Source organism: Mus pahari, chromosome 8, assembly GCF_900095145.1.
Source record: "Mus pahari chromosome 8, PAHARI_EIJ_v1.1, whole genome shotgun sequence".
In the NCBI taxonomy this organism is placed as follows: Eukaryota; Metazoa; Chordata; class Mammalia; order Rodentia; family Muridae; genus Mus; species Mus pahari.
Window position 1 is genome coordinate 65,346,643 of NC_034597.1, and position 17,385 is coordinate 65,364,027.

Below are 17,385 nucleotides of genomic sequence, written 5' to 3' on the forward strand. Positions count from 1 at the left end.
AAAAAAAAAAAAAACAAAAAAAAAGGAGATTTGAATTTGTAGTCATTGAAACAAAACTCCAAGTTCAGAGAAACACTATCAACTTTCCAATTTTCTAGAGAGAAGATACAGGTTGGCTCCTTTAGAAATGACAGCGTGAGGCAAGAGAATGATGAACATTCATTTTTGTTTCACAACAACAACAACAAAAATGAAACAACTGTGCTTTCTAGAGCTGCCCTGGCCCAGGGTCCCTCAGTAGGAGAGTGAGTGTCTAAAGGATTAAAGATTCTTTCTGAGAAGGACCCTCAGAGGAATGTGGGGATACTGGTTATGTGACCATCAGGAAGTTGGCTCTTTTTGCACATTGTTTAGCAGCCAAAAGGGATACCGGGTAGCAGAGATGGCAGCCAAAATACATTCCTTTTCCAGTGTGATAACATCTTGTGGACCAGACACTGGCAATAGCTCCAAACCGATTCCAGCTAAGCTGAGGGAGCACAGGGTTTCTGAGAAGCCATCCAGGCCCAGCTGGTCGCGTTTCCTCTGAGGAAAGGAAACCTACTCGCCCTCATCCTGGAAGCAGTCTGATTAAATGCTGTAAAGCAGTTCAGTCTTTCACACCTCCCTTCTCTGAAATGAGCCTGCTACGCCAACATCTGCTTCTAAGATTCACAACACCAACTGCTGCCAAGTCCTGCTCTCCTCTGGGCTGTCCGAGCTTCTTCTCGTACCCTGACGCCTTTCCAGCCGTTTAAAATAGATTTTTAGGCTTGCCTGTGTGGTGTCAGCTCTAAGTGTCTGTTGCTGAATCAGTTTTATTGTTCTTGGCCACGTTTCTTGGACAGAGACATTTTCTAACAGGAAGACACAGGGGGCACATACACTAAACTAACATAACCTTTGGTTGTGAACACCCAAAAGCACAGATGAAAGCCTCCATGCTTCAAACACGGGCTTCATAAACGGCAACACATCAGTGTTTTCCACAAATGTTACATTTCCATCCTGTGAGAAATGCGGGAAACAGTTTCATGTTTCTAACTGCAGTTCATGGTAAAGATGTTTTCACGTGTCAATTAATCCTGCCGCTTGATAGGCTGAGAGGGTCTTTGGCACAAAGCAGCTATTTGAAAATTGCAGATTACACAAAGAGATTATACCAGCCACGAACCTGGTTAGGCAGCTGCAACATGTCCCTGATCCCCCACCTCCACCACCACCACCACCACCACCACCACCATCATCATCATCATCATCATCATCATCATCATCATCATCATCACCACCACCACCACCACCACCACCACCACACCACCACCATGACCATGACTGTTGTCAAATATTTATGGCTGTCTACACTGCCATTATATACAATGTTTCTCAGGGGATAAAACCAACTTTGAACGTTTGCCATAAACTCAAAGTATCTTTATATGGGATCTTTTCTATTTTAGAATGTACAAAATTAGCAATTCCTGCTTATAATTTATTAAGAAAAGGAGAAATTTTAAATATAGCAAGAACAGGGCTGGCGCTGAGGCTCTGTGACAGAGCACAAGCATTCTGAGGACAGTGCCCCGGAGTTTGATCCCCACTGTCATGGAAACAAAATAAAATGAATGAAACAACACATAAAACGAAACAGCATGAGTACTTGATGTTAAGTACAGGAACAAGATCTGGGAAGGCGGTTTATCTGTACTACTTTATCTAAAGACTCTTCCAAATTAATAGAAGAGACGGGGGGGGGGAGAAGGAGAGGGGGAGAGAGAGAGGCAGAGAGAGAGAGAGAGAGAGAGAGAGAGAACGAACCAAGTACCACAGAAAAGAAAATGTTTCAGTTGCTTATAAAAGGAGAGGACTCAGGGCAGGCAAATGGCTCTAGGGTTCTGTCCGCCAACCTGGGCTCCTAACTTCTATCCCTAGAACACACACGTTGAAAGCAGAAAACAGACTCCCAAGCTGTTCCACACATATAGCCAAAGAATGAATATTTACATTCAAAGACACCCCCCCCCATATTTGTTAAGGTCGTCGCCCAAATATGACCTCCTAAGCCCCTCCCGGTTACTAGCTTGCAGCCAGCTGGAGACAGGGCCAGTCTGCTTCAGGAAGCTGTCTGTCACACAGAAAACTCAAGTGTTGTGATGTAACTCAACAGCATTGTCTAGACAAGGTTATAAATATTTGCAAGTAAACAAAACTGCTAGTCACCTACTATTTCAAAAACAAACAAACAAACATCTCAGGCGAGAGCGGTGTGATGTTCATTCTACCAAAACCGTTCCCAAGCCTAGAAATAACGGAAGCTCAAAGACAGGCAGAACCAGCAAGCACAGTTCCTAAACCTGTTCCTCAAGCAGCAGTGAAGGACTAACTGAGTAACAATGTAACACTCAGAACCTCCCTCATCATCATAATCATCTCATATTTATATATCCATACATGGGCATCAAAAGTGTCACCCTGAGACTGGCCTATGGGCAAGTCCCTTGGGGCATTTTCCCGATTGAAGCTTAATGGGGGAGGGCCCAGCCCACTGTGGGTGGTGCCACCCCTGGGCAGGTGGTCCTGGGTTGTGTAAGAAAGCAGGCTGAGTAGGGCAGGGGAAGCGAGTCAATAAGCAGCATCCCTCCATGGCCTCTGCATCAGCTCCTGCCTAGAGCTACAGACCTGACGCCCCTCAACGATGGACAGTCAGCCGTAAGCCAAACAAACCCTTCCCTCTCCAAGCTGACCTTGGTCAGAATGGTTGATCACAGAAAACCTGAAAGCTTAGTACACTGGGTTCTCAAAACGGCTCCTGGGCTAAAGGCACTGGCAACTAAGTCTGGGGACCTGAGTTCAATCTCCAGGACCCACAAAGATAAATGAAAGAAGTGACTGCAGTAAGTTGCCCTCTGACCTACACACACAAAAACACACAAAAGAATTTTAAGATATAATGCAATAGAAGAGGAGGCGGGGGGGTGGGGGGAGGAAGCGGAAGCAGCAGCAGCAGTGCCTAGCCTTTTAAAAAGCTCAGAGGCTGCCATATGTGTTTTATATTTCCTCGCATAAAGCCGCAGGACAGTAAGAGACAGGCTCTTTCTTATCTTTCCTTCCTTAGCGCACCTTCCTTCAAAGATCACAGGTTTGGTACAAGAAAGTCGGTCTCAGCCCTGCTAATAATATTCAACAGTAGGAAATGTGGAAAAGGAAAAACAGACAAAATTTAAAATTACAAATACAACCGGGAGATGAGACACCATGGTGAAATTAAGCCAGCCACAAAGGACATGTAGCAGCCTCTGCACTTTCTTCGTCTCTCGTGCAGAAATTCACCCCAGGGTGCCCACTGCATTTGTCCCTGCTCATCGCCAACAGGTTCTTAGTCTTTTTTTTTTTTTAAGTTTTTTAACTTTTTTAAACAATTTTATGTCTATGGGTGATTTGTTTGCATGCATTTCTGTATACTCCTTGCAGTCTTAGTACCAGAAGAGGGCACCGGATTCCCAGAACTGGAGTTACATGCCCTACATGAGTGACAGGAACTGAACCTTGATCCTCTGCAAGAGCAGCCAGTGATCATAACTGCAGAGCCACTTCTCCAGTCCCTTTCCTGTCAAAATCCCCGAGGCCCAGACTTGATTATATCCTTTCTGCTCATCTGAGGACAGCAATAATTCACCCTCAACGGAGCGCAACCTAGAACTCCTCAGAACACACTCAACAATACTATTTAAAAAAAAAAAAAAAAAAAAAAAAAACAACAACAACAAAAAACAAAAAACAATTAAGATTAAACCACCCACGTTTTTAAGATTTTATAGTCAACTGTGCCCCAAAGTTCTGGGTGCATATGGACATAACATGAAGTTACGGTACACTGATTTACTCATTACTGTAAGCTAACTATTAGGATAAAAATGTTATAGCAGGACAGAAATGGGTAAGTAAGCAGAAGCTTTGGCAACAATCGTCCCGTAGTTCATGAATAAATCTCCTGAGGAGTCAGGGAACCAGAACCAGGGAGTCTGACACTGCTGGGTGGGCTCCCAGACAAGTCCTGGGTAGCACGCTTCTGCTGGAGGTGAAGCTGGACAGGCTACCCAAAAACCTGTGGAAGTGAAAAATCAGCTAGATGAACCTGAAGTCTACCCTAACAGTACCTTACGTTTTATTTTTAAAGATAATAATAAATTAAAGCGAATGACAACTGCGCCTAGCAACGTTTTTACCCTGAGGGGAAAATGTGCATTCCTAGACCCATGACGGCAGCCCTCTTTGCTGTTTCGGCTACAAACAAAGCAGAAGGCCTCTAATTTTTCAGGAGCCAACTAAAACAAAATTGAAACCAGAAGAACAAGAAGCCCACTGGCATCACTGTCTGTTATAAAGAGCCACCACTGTGTGTGGCTTGCTGGGAATTTTGAGCTTTAAAATTGAGTGTGTTTGTTATGCGGCACAAGCCTCCCTGACTAGGTTCCACCCCTTACACACCAAAATGCTGGCAGCACAGGGGAAGGACTCCGGCTGGAACCTGGGAGGTTGTTTCCATTCAGGTACAGGGACTACAACAACTGTATCCCCTCTCCTAAAAGAGCCAGGGCCTGACCAGAGCAGCCAGCTGCAAAGTCTAAACCCAAGGTATAAAACAATTAAGTGTCCTTGAAACCATAGAGCTAGCCTGCAGTGTTAAAGTGTTACATGAGGCTATACAAGGTAGACTGAGGGAGGCCAAAGTAGACTGAGGGAGGCATGCTCAGCAAACCCTGGCTTAATTCAATGGGAATTAAAATCACCTAGGGCGCTCAATTTTCCCCCTCACCACTCTCACCCTGGCTGTCCTGGAACTCACTCTGTAGCCCAGGCCGGTCTCAACTTCAGGAGATCCACCTGCCTCTGCCTCCCAAGTGCTGGGATCCAAGGATTGTGTCACTTTTTAAAAGAGACTGAACTTAAAAAGAATGGGTTTTTTCCCTTCCTCTTGAAACACCTGAACTATCGTTCTTCTTCACTTTCTTCTCCCCTCTTCTTTCAAAAGCTACCTGAATTCTTGAAGATAGCACACTAGCATCCTTCCACACGCCATCAAGAGCACACAGTGATGCTACCTAAGTCGTTCCCTGTCAGAACCATGCTGACATCTGGGGAAACATAGCACCAAGAGTGACACTATAGACCCTGTAAATCTAGGACAAAGTTCATTCTTAATGATCTCTATGATTTACTTGCAAGTGTGGTCAAGAATCGAAAGGAAGGTAGACAGGAACGCATGATGGCTCTGTGTTGGTCACAGAATGAAGGTGATCACAAGTTTCCAGGTTAAACCTACCTTAAGTTTAGGTGGGTCAACATCTGCAAATTAACAATGGCCTCAGGAATGACTCTGATACAGTTGTGATACAGGTTAAGAATTTCCAGTGATACAAATTGGCACAGCTCCATTGGCACTTCCACCAGTCGGTTTTTAGATAGATCTATGGGGAAAAAAAAGGAAAGAACACTGTCAGTACATCACCAGGATTCTTGATGCACATCATCAGCATCCTCGAAGATGTCTCACATCACCAGTACCCCTGATGCTGTGGACACATCACCAGCATCCTCAATGCCTTGTCCCTGCTTTTAATGCTATGATCTAAACTTTATCAGCATCGCTGTCTTTGTGCCTCTATTGTGTTTCTATTTCTTGGGCAGATTCAGAAGCACACACATAAGGGAAACAGAGATGCTGGTGAGACTTCCGGTCTCTGACTTATAAATCTGGCTACATACATAAAAGGAACTTTTCACCTATTTTGAAAACTATCTTAGGCAAGAATGTAACTCTTTTCACATATACAAATACCATAACTATCAGGCATTCATTATATGTGCTGACTTTCCAATTAAGAGTCCACTTCTAATGGAGATGGAATGTGTCTTTTTTATCTTCAACAAATATATAATCCACATTTTAAAAGAAAAACGTCTTACTCACCAGAAAACTTACGATATACAAGACCAAGAAAAACCAACTGTGTTTGTTAAGAGCCAATGTGTGTCTGCCGAACAACTACCAGTAAAAGCAGTCTCCACAGCCAAGTGCACAGAGGCCTATGGAGTGCTTCGAACACACAGGACCCCCAAACAAAATGATATCCTTAATGGATAAATATATTCAGAGAAGAAGAGGGCTCAGTCAGATGGCTCAGCAAGAAAAGAGACCCTTAGTGAATGCCTGGCAACCTAGGATCCATCTCCCAAGCCCATGTAAGGGCAGAAGGTGAGAACCAACTCCACAAAGTTGTCTTCCGACTTTCACACACATGCTGTGAGCTGCACATAACCTGCTCCAACATGCTTGCACACACACACACATCCCAATAATAATGATGAATGCATGAGTGCTACAGGAATGGAAGGTGTAAGGTGCGTGTGTAAAACATAAATCCTTTTTGCTTCCCAGCCCCTGCTCCAAAATGACAACTCTGAGACTATTTATTAATAAATGCCTTGGCTATAAGCTATGGCTCATTCTGTTGCGATAGCCCTGGGGCTAATTGTATTTTATGTTAATTCCGTTCTCCTGTGAGGAGCTGCGAACAAGGAATGAGTCAGCACTCAGGTGATTTCCTGTAAACCTGCTTCCCACCTTAATTTATAAATAAAGGCTAGATAGAGCTGGTGATTGGGCGGAGAAAGAGGAGAAGGTGGAACTGAAGGTTTTGGGAGAAAAGGGGGGAGAGAGGGAGGAAGGAAGAGGAGAGAGGGAGGAGGGAGGAGGGAGGAGGGAGAGAGAGGGAAGAGAGAGGGGGAGAGGGGGAGAGAGGTGGGAAGAGAGGGGGAGAGGGGGAGGGAGAGAGGGAGAGAGGGAGAGGAGAGAATGATGGAGGAGGAAGAAGGAAAGTGGAGCAGAAGCACCTGGCCTGGAGAAACAGCAAGTTGTAAGGGGTCTCTTATATGGGGAAGATGGTAGTGCAGTGGTAGATCTGCCCAATCTAGGTGCACAGCATGTATTCATATTAATTGAGGTGTGTTTTCATTGCAGGGACATATTTGGGTTGGAGATTTACCACAGCATCATTCCTTGACTAGGTCCTAACTCATTTAGCCCATCCAAGCTATTCTATGCCTTCCACGTGGTTAGCCCCTCTCCTCAGCTTCATGCCTCCAAGTCTGGGGTGAATATCCTCTCTCTTCTCTCCGGAGTTCAGCTACCTGCTGGTTCACATCTCCTCAGCAATCCCTGAGGAGTCTCCACTCACTATCCTCCCTCTTCCTGCCACTGCCCCACCTCCTGTCTCCGGCCTCATCAGCATCTTTATTGACAGGTGATGCTTATAAGAGAGTCTCTCTACATGGATGGGCAGCTTCTGTACGCGAGGGTACCTGGTTCCTCAGATGACTTGCTGACCTCATGCCTTCTTTCTGGTTTGGAATTCCACCTCTGCTGTACACCTTCTTTCACTGTGTGTGTGGCTTTGGTCATTTGTTCCCCTGACTTCCCCTCAAGTTCACTAGGCTGCTTTCTAATTAATATTCTCCCTTTTAAAAGAATAGTATACACTGGAGAGGTGCTAAGAGATTTTAGGTACTTCCTATCGCCCCACACATACAAAGGTCAACTATGTGAGACAATACATAATGTGTCTGACTTGTAGTTATTTTCAGTACGTATTATATGTGTACATATACCAAAACAGACTAGATTCCTGATATATGTACATGATGTGTACTTTAACCCAATCTTTTTACAGCCACAAAAATGGGTAGTATATTTACATCCACAAATATGCGTGATATATTTTTCAGCAGAGTCTGAAATCATACAAGTTAGAAAGTAATTTAAATGTCAGTGGAGGACTGATTAAATATTCATACTCCATTAATAAATATCATAAATAATGCTAATATTAAATTAAACCAATAAACATAGCTGTAACAACAATTGCATTCCCTGTGAATACTGGAATACTGAAACCACTCATTAGCATGAATGCAAGGATTCTCTGTGGCTGACAGGGCACCATCTCTAAGATAAACTTCCCATGCTGGTAAATGGCCATGTATAAAACAGGGCATGCAGCATTTGTGGGTTTTAGAAGGTGTTCAACACAGTTACTTAGCTATAACTATTTCTGGAGAATTAAGACACTAGTGAATGTGGCACTTTCTAGACAATGGCTCTCTGGTCAGATGGACAGAACTGGCTTCTCACTGCAGACCCTTCTGTGCCTCCAAAGACTTGAATGCATTCAAATACACACATGCTTACATGCACACACATAGGCATGCATGCACATACAGATGTGTGTGTGTATCCAGATAAACAATATGTGTGGATATATATGATATACCATACATACACATTAAAATACTCAGCTCTGTATGTATAAAGACATCTCCCAGGACATCCACATTCTCACTCTCAGGGCACAATGGATTTGTGCTTTAGTCAAAGACTGAAGCAACTGTCCATTCCTGGGCAGCAAATGTAGGGAAGAGGGGTGTGAAGCAAATTTCCTTTCCTGAAATTTTAGGACCATCACAGAAAGAACAATTCTCAGCAGAAGACACACAGACTTTCCTGTGCCACAGAGCAGGAGATCTGCCCAGAAAACAAGCTGTTTCCAGGAGAGTTCAGCTCAGAAAAATCCCATGAAGTTCACAGAGAGAAAACTTGGCCGTTATTAGCCTGCTGTCTGCAATGTTTACAGTGCCTCTTGTCTCCTCCATGGTCTCCAGGTAGAGAGGAAAGGTCAGTGGCTTCCTGCCATCACTACTTCTGAGAGGATTCACCCACAAAGCCTCTCCGGAGATGGCAATAGTCCTGCCTGCCGAAGGGAAAGCCTTAATTCTTGCTCATTTTAAACTGGCTCTAATAGCTTCCTAGTTAGCTCTTTTTTTGTTTGCTTATTTGCTTGGTTTGGGGGTTTTGTTGTTGTTTTTCCTTTTGGAGACAGGATCTTCCTATGCAGGCTCAGGGTGGCCTAGAACTCACAACCCTCTTGCCTCTGCTGCCAGCGTTAACTACTCAACCACAAGGCCTGCCTTATAGCCCATCTGAAACTGTTATGGCTGTGTTTGGTTTTGAGACAGAGTTTCATGTAGGCCGGGTTGACCTTAAACTCTCTATATAGTAGTAGGTGGTCTTGAACTTCTGATAGCCCTGCCAGGTTCAAGGCAGGCACTGGTGTAGCTGGCTTATAGGTTTGTGCAGAGCTGGAGAATGACCCTCAGACCTCAGACCCTGGGCCTTGTGAACATTAAGCAAACGAGCTACCAACTGAGCTTTCTTAAACCTGAGGTTTTTAATTTATTATTCTTTATATACCTTTTGTTTTTTGTTTTGTTTTGTTTTATTTTTTGTTTTTTGTGTTTTTTCAAGACAGGGTTTCTCTGTATAGCCCTGGCTGTCCTGGAACTCACTCTGTAGACCAGGCTGGCCTCGAACTCAGAAATCTGCCTGCCTCTTCCTTCTGAGTGCTGGGATTAAAGGTGTGCGCCACCTTTTCAATGGTCCTTTCTTTAAAGGAGTTAGGCTATATATATCTCACAAATAAAATTCTAAGCCAGTGGTTTCTCAACCTTCTAAGGCTGTCACCCTTTATCACAGTTCCTTACGTTGTGGTGACCACCCCAACCATAAGATTATTTTAATTGCTATTTAATAACTATAACTTTGCTACTGTTATAAATCATAATGTAAATATCTGTGTTTTTTCATGGTCTTAGGTGACTCTTGTGAAGAGCTGTTCAACCCCCAAAAGGGTTATGACCCACAGGCTGAGAAACACTGTAAGCTGTTGACCATGAGCAGGTCTTCACTGCACCCAAGTCAACCTTCATATCCACCAAGCTACTGACAATTTCCCCCATAAGCTCCTGTATTTCTAAATTTGTGTCAATTTCTACATTAGAGGGTCAGAGATCTACACACAGCCTAGACTCTCCCAACACCTACACAAAAACAGCTGCCTCAGTCAGCAGTGTAGAAATTAAAACAAAACAGTCTGTTGGGGTTAATTAACTTCATGATGAATTATTTACACATTCTTCCAACATTTCCCAAGTATATGCTTTCTACAGAAATAAAAAGCCACACACATTTAAGGAGCTTAACCACTTAAAAGAAAACTGAGGTATGATCACAATAAACCATGGGGATGTTCCAAACTATGCTTCTAATATGGCCCAAGTCAGGGACTGGAAAGAGGGTTCAATGTTAGGAGTCTGTACTGTTCTTCTAGAGGTCCTGAATTTGGTTCACAGGACCCATATTGGGCTGACAATCAAATGTAACTCCTGCTCCAGAGGACATGCATTGTTCATACCCACATACAGACATATACATAAGTTAAAAATAAATAAGATCATACATACATATTATACATAAGTTCTAAATCAGGCTGAGTTCTAGCTGTAAGGTCAGATACAGCTGGTGAAATAGGTCTAGCTCATGGCAGATGCTCATGCAAACCATAAATGCCTTCAACTCACGGGTAAGAACAGGCTTGGGTGGCTTGCCCAAACCACAGTGGTAACTCCAAGCTTCCCTCCCCCCCCCCCAGGAGAACACCCTTCTTCATGAAATGATGCCAACAAGACTAGGACAACAAATCAATCTTCTAGCTTGATTCATCCAAACTACAACCAAAATATAGCCAACATGGTCTCTGAGCAAGGCCATAGGGAAACTGAGTCATGTCTCTAGCACTAGCAGAAAAGCACTGGGCTTGGTAGGTTTTCAAATGTATGGCTGTTTTTTCTCTATGCTTCTTAGCGCTGTTTAATTCCCAACCTTGTTAGAAGAGGACAAAAATGTGGATAGGCTGCCACCGCTGCCGCTGCCGCCACCGCCGCTGCCGCCTCCTCCTCCTCCTCCTCCTCCTCCTCCTCCTTCTCCTAGCTTCCTGTAAGCTCAAAAGCAAATGAAAAGATGCCTAGAAAGGGCAGGAAGCCTGCACTGAGCGGTTTGTAAGGTCCCAGTCTTTCCTGTTACCTGAAAACCAAGCACTAAACCAAGGAAGAGGGGGAAGAGGGGGAAGAGGGAAGAGGGCAGGGAGAGAACCAAGACCCAGGCTTGGGTGAGCCTGTCCCAGCACTCAGGAGGCCAGCTGTAGGCTACATTGTCTACTCTCTGCACCCCCCTCCCCTAAGAAACAGAAAGAAGAGGTTCAGAGAGAGGGAAAAGAATGGAGGGAGTAGAGGGGAAGGGAGAGGAAAGGGGGAGGTCAGAGAGAGAGAAAGAAAGGAGAGGGGAGGAGACAGGGAGGGGAGAAGAGGAGAGGGGAAGGGAGGGAGGAGGTCCGTCCGGAGAAAGGGGAGGGGAGATACTGGGGGGAGGGGGGATGGAATAGAGAAGAGAGGAGGGGGAAGTAAATTTAGGACTTAGCTAAATTCAAAGACACAGGACAGTAAGCACCCCTAACCTAGGCTCCTAACAGACGGCATCAGAGCCCAAGCAGACACCCCAAGGTCTGAGCAATAAATGTTCTCCACTCAAGAAAAAACAGAAAAAGCAAACGCTCTCTAGACGTGAAGCACAGGCCAAGAGGGCAATTCACATGTTAATCTCCAATGACAAAATCTAAAAGCAGGCGGTGCACATTGGTGGAAGACTCAGTAAGACCTGAACCATGCAGAGATAAACAGGCTAAGCAAAGGACCTTGAACTTGGGGGTGGGGGAATTGTGTTTGGTTTTGGTTATTTACAGTTCTGGAGCTTCTATAAATACAGAGTGGGTATCAGTGACTCCACTTAGGGCTGTTTCCTCCCTAGAACCTCTCAGCCTGTTGGCCTGAGTCACTTCAGAAGCCTGGGGATCACGGCTGGAGCCATGGGGATTCTTGTGGTATCCATATGATACCCCAACAGTCTACAGGGATGGGGGAAGGGCAATGAGCAGCCCTGCCCGGTCCCACCATGGAGAATAAAACCACTAAGACAATTTTGAGCCAATTTTGAAGCAAGCTTTAATTAAATACTGGCCAGGATGACGGACTCTGGCCAGGTCTATTCCAGGGTTCCCAGAAAATGGCCACGAGTCACATTTTACAAAGGCTTATAAAGGCAAACCCACAAGGCCATATATTTCCCACCACATCCAAGCAGGGGCAAGCATATATCCTGACATATGTCCTGCCTCGGTACCTCCCACCTACATGTGATCAGGGACATCTGGTGAGGTTGGGTCAAGCGTCTTTGGGGAGCAAACACTTCTTATATAAACAGCCACCAGCATTTCAGGGTGTATCTGTCCTAGGGCAGGGGGCTTGCAGGTTAGAGGTATTTTTGTTTTATGTATCTCTTAGGCACAGTACTTAAAACATAACTTTGGAAGAGTGTGTGCCCAGGGACAGGCGCTATTCCCAAGAGGATGTTGGTTTGGACACACAGAGAGTCCCATAGCAGGATCTGAAGGTGGAGCTGAAAATACTGCCCAAGTTGGAGTCAGCCCCCGCTGGATCTGAGCCTTGGGAGCTGAGCCTTACTCCCATTGTCTTTTCAGCAAGTTTCCAATACAAGCAGGGCAACAAAAATCTAACCAGAAATGAAGTTGTACATATTTTGAAAGAGCCACAGACATGGAAAACTAAATTTTCTCCTTCCTTTGTTTATGTGTGGGCTCCACACCAGATGTCTTCCTCACTAGCTCTCCACCTACTTATTTTTTGGAAAGACTTCCCTCCTCCCCTCATCTCTATTCTGGGTTTATTTGGACCTGGCCAGGAAGCCCCAGGGAGCCTCTTGTCTCTACCCAGCCCCTACACACCTTATTTTTAAAGTAGGTGCTGGGGATTGAACTTGTGTCCTCACACTTGGACAGCAAGTACCCGTCTCCACAGCCCCCTCTTCTTTCCCTCCTTAACAAGAACCAGGCAAGGCAGATGCCTCTGTAATTCCCAGTAAGGTTCAGACTAGTAAAAAAGCAGAACTAATTCCCAGCTGTGTGAACAGCCACCAAAGCTTCCTGAGGGCCCTTTCTCAGCTCAGCCTCAGAAGCCGGGAGCCCTGCGAAAGATTGACTGTCCATCTGAGTAAATCTTGTAAAAAGAAAAAAAGACATGAACAACTGGCCCGTTTCTGGAGCCTGGTCAATAGACATTCCACAGCCCAGTAAAAGCTACTGGAGCTCTGACCAGGTCTTTAACGAATTTTCCAAATGAAGGGACATCTCCTGGGTGCCTCTGTTCTCCACCCAGCCCAGGCAGGCAACTGTCCCAGCTGGAATCCCACCCTGGGGTCTTGCAGTGCCGTGAAGAGTCAAGTACACACCAACGCAAACACACTCGGGCAACAAACCGGCACCCCTAAGACACGGTCTGCCCACATCCGCTACTTAATTGAAGTATTCACACGAGAGCCAAGCAGCCAGGAATAAAACAATGAGGATCGCGCTGCCAAAGCAAGCGTTGCAAATCCCTAAAATAAAGTGGCCAAATGAGTAAAAATAAGCAGGGTAGGGTAGGAAAAGGGTGCGTGGAACCCAGTGTGCAGTCAGCAAGATTGAGCGGAGGGACGCTGTTTTTGTATTAAAAAAAAAAAAAAAAAAAAAAAAAACACGGAAAGTGGTAGTTCAAGAGGAACGGGTTGAGTCCCTCCTGTGCCAGCAATAACATCCGAAATTTGCAGTCACTAATCATCCCCCTTGTACAAGCTCTGATGCGCCAGGACAGCTGGGGACCTTGTGGATCATATCCTGTTGGTCAGAAGAGAAGACCCACTCTTGGAAACCAGTATCATGAGCCGTTTCAGGAAAACCAAGCAAGACCACAAACATGCTACCATGTACGTGAACTTCAGAAGCCAGCATCCCCTCCCTAATACCAGAGGGTTGCAGCCCCAGACTCCCAGGAGATACATAAATAGCCCAGATAGTACTGGGCCCATCCATCCTTTATTCTATATGCGTGCCCATGATAAAGTGGAATTTACAAACTAGGCAAAGCAAGAGACCTTTCAATGGGGGGGGGGGGGGGGAGGAGAACAGCTTCCATAACAGTGATAAAAGTTGTATGGTTGTGGCCTCTCTCTTGAGAGGGAAGGCTTATGTTATATTTGGATCACAGCTGACCAATAGTGACTGAGACAAGATAGTTAGGAACTACTGTGTCAGTACCAGCCGTGAGGTCCTGTCAACTGGGTGAGAAGTCAAAAGCCCTGGCTCACTTGTGCATAAGACCTTGTACCTCCTAATGTTCTGGAGAGTTCTTTCCACGTTGATACTGTGGCTCCTCCTGAGGACATGTTGGGTGGTAGGGTGGCCCGGGGTCACTATCCTTCTGCAATTAGTTAGGCAAGGTCTCCTCTCTCTCTCCTTCTGACCTTCCTCACTGCCCCACAAAGCCCTCTAGCTGGGAAACCCACTTCCTATTACTCTCCACACACATAGGAGTCCAGCCCCATGATTCAACACTCACCCACAGGAGATACATTAGAATAAGGGAACAAGGCTCCAGGCAATGTTCAGTCCTGACTCTGAAGATTTTACCACCAGAGACTTTGAGGACCAAACAGGCAGAAATAACAAGCAAAATTCCTAGAAGACTGGGGAGAGTCCAGCTCTCAGGCATATATCTCTGAGATCTACCAAGAAGTAGGTCTCTCACTGATAAACTTCCACAGCTTTAACTATCTATCACAACCATCTTCTGCCCCATGGTTTCTTTTTCCCTTAGCACACAGGTAGCTATTTAGTTGAGTGTGGTGGTTGCTAATTTAACTTCCCAAGGTCTATGGTGGTGAGGCCCTGAGACACACAGCTAGAGCTCTGTGAAGGTTGCTGAATGAGCGCAATGTCAAACACGGTTGGAGAGCAGGTTCTGGGGCCACCCAGCGTAACGTCAAGCCCTGTCCCTACCACTCGGCTCGGAAGACTTGGAAAGGACAATCTGCCTATGCCTCCGTGTCTCCACCTGTAACATGAAGACAAGAATAACAGCTGCTCCAGAATTCTTGAATGGGTTAGACGGGGCCATTCAGAGTAAGCCTTCAGAGTGGTGCCCACAGGGAGCAAAGGGCTCTAGGAAGGATAGAGACAAACACATTGCCCTGTCTTATTCCATTAGATAGTAAGAAGTAAGGTCTGAGTTACAAGTAGCTTAAGATTAAACTGGCAAGCATACTTCCTATGAAATACCAGCAATGTCATTATACTTTTTAAAATTAACTATGCATATATTGTATATATAGGTGTATATATATATACTATATAATATATATATATGTATGTATATGTGTTTTATTTGAGGAAAGGATGTTTGAGACAATGATTTATTATTTAGCATAGGCTGGCTTTGAACTTATGGATTTCCTGCCTTAGCTTTCAAAGTGCTGGGATCACAGGTACGTGCTGTGGTAGCTGGCCAAACTAATTATGCTTCTGTATGAGTGGGGAGAAAAAAAAAATCTCTCTCTTTTTTTTTTTTTTTTTGGTTTTTCGAGACAGGGTTTCTCTGTATAGCCCTGGCTGTCCTGGAACACACTTTGTAGACCAGGCTGGCCTCGAACTCAGAAATCCGCCTGCCTCTGCCTCCCGAGTGCTGGGATTAAAGGTGTGCGCCACCACCAAAAAATCTTAAAAATCAATTTGATGGTTTCTCTGTCCACTAAATTGCACAATGGTTTCCTGTCCTGCCATCCATTGCTCCGCCCACCTATCCCTGGGCTCTTCATGCTGCTAGCCATGTGCCAGACTGGCTCCCACCAGATACTGCTGGGGAGTGGAATGATTCAAAGGGAGCAGACAGCAACAGCCCGAGCTCAACTGGCTACCCTGGGAGGTCATGACTCCCACTCAGACAATCTCAGTGTGGAAAGAAGGTGTACGCAGCTCAGTGGGGGAACTCTCAGAGGAGTATAGGTGCACACAGGGGCACAGGTTGCTGTAGGAGTGGGCTTTCTCCAGATGCAGAGGAGCCTGGGGTTGCCTGGTAGGTGCAGCATAGCTTGGGGCAGCTGCTTAGTGGGTGAGGAGAGGTGGAGACCTGGATTCTTGGAACACAAGGAGGAGTGTGGAGGCTCCGGAAGTGGCCGTTCTGTGGTCTTTCTTTGGTATTCCCTGTAAGGAATGTGTCTCACTGAGGAAACAGAGCAGCTGACATCAGGGCAGCAGTTCTGGCACACAAGTGTTAAAGACTAATTCCTAGTAACTCACGAGTCTAGCAAGTGCTGCGAGGTGAGCCGTTCTGAAGTACAAAGACCATGATGCTCACGGGTGCTAAGGACTCTGCAGCCTCCTGCTTTATCAGCACTGTAGACTTGCTATCGAGGATGAAACATTGTGCACTGAGAGTACTGACAGAAAGACTGGTCCTTAGCCACAAAAGACAGGGTAATGTGCTGGGGAAACCACAAAAAAGAGCTCCTCGTAAGAAACCCATGATACCAGAATTATTTTCCCAAGGTCTTTACTTTGGTTAGAGATCTCAGAAATCAAAAAGAGCATTAAATTCCTATTAAGCATGAGTCCTCCAGGACCCACGGTTAATTGGACCCTTTCACTACACACAAAATGGTAAACAGAAAAACAATGAAGCGGTACATACACTGGGCATAGCAGCATGCGTCTAAACTCCTGGCTATCCCAGACTTGGGAAAAGGAGGAGTCCTGGGGCCCGGAAGTACCAGGACACTCTGCAGGACACTTTTCTTCCCAATGATAAAGATGAAAAGGCAGACAAGACCACTGAGAAATTCAGTCCCTCCCATAACCGAGGCCAAGTTCATACAAGGCAGCATATAACATCCACATCTATTACTAATCTGATCTCTCCATTAAAAAAAAAAAAAAAAAAGAAATTGCTTGTATAGGTAAATCAATATGATCATTTTTGGTTTTCTTTTTTGAGAAAAAAAAAAAAGTAGTATGAATGATGCCAGGGAGGAGAACACATACATCAGGCCTTTCACCATCAAAGATAAAATTATTGCCCCTCTAAGAGATCAATGAATTTGGAACAGAAGGTGTTAGCGCCATTTTAAATGGTTCCAAGACAGGGAAATGAACCCTTTCCCTTTGATGTGGAGTGAATTTCAGGCTACCTAGCGACTCAAGAAACTCAAGTAATGGCTCATGTCAAACATGAGAAACAGTGAAGCTAGCAACAGGATTTTGAAGTAGAAATCACAGGAGACTCAGAATTGATACCACATGGTATCAACCACGTCAGTAAAATGAATCTCAAATAAGCAAAACTTCAAGAAGTAACCACTGTGACCATTTCAACGTGCTCCTTAAAAAGCCAAAGGGGGGGAAAAATCATTACCACAAAACCCCTCAAAGATATTACCAGTGATACTCCCATGCAGATAGAAAAGATTTAAAGCTATTATAACATACACTTAAGTAAGTGTGATATCCATTAGAAAAGAAAAATTTTATGTAAGACTATTTGAAAATCCATAGCAATTTCCTGTGTACATAAAAGTAA

General features: G+C 44.9%; 1 protein-coding gene across 4 annotated transcripts in view; it reads right to left on the reverse strand.

The window, feature by feature from the left end:
- Nucleotides 1-17,385, reverse strand: part of Lrch1 (leucine rich repeats and calponin homology domain containing 1) — a 179,513-nt gene that overhangs the window by 90,865 nt on the left and 71,263 nt on the right. For all 4 annotated transcript variants that reach the window (XM_021203346.2, XM_029541474.1, XM_021203345.2 and 1 more), the window contains exon 2: nt 5,300-5,444. In XM_021203346.2, coding sequence (XP_021059005.1) covers nt 5,300-5,444 — 145 coding nt within the window. The remainder of the gene's footprint in view (nt 1-5,299; nt 5,445-17,385) is intronic.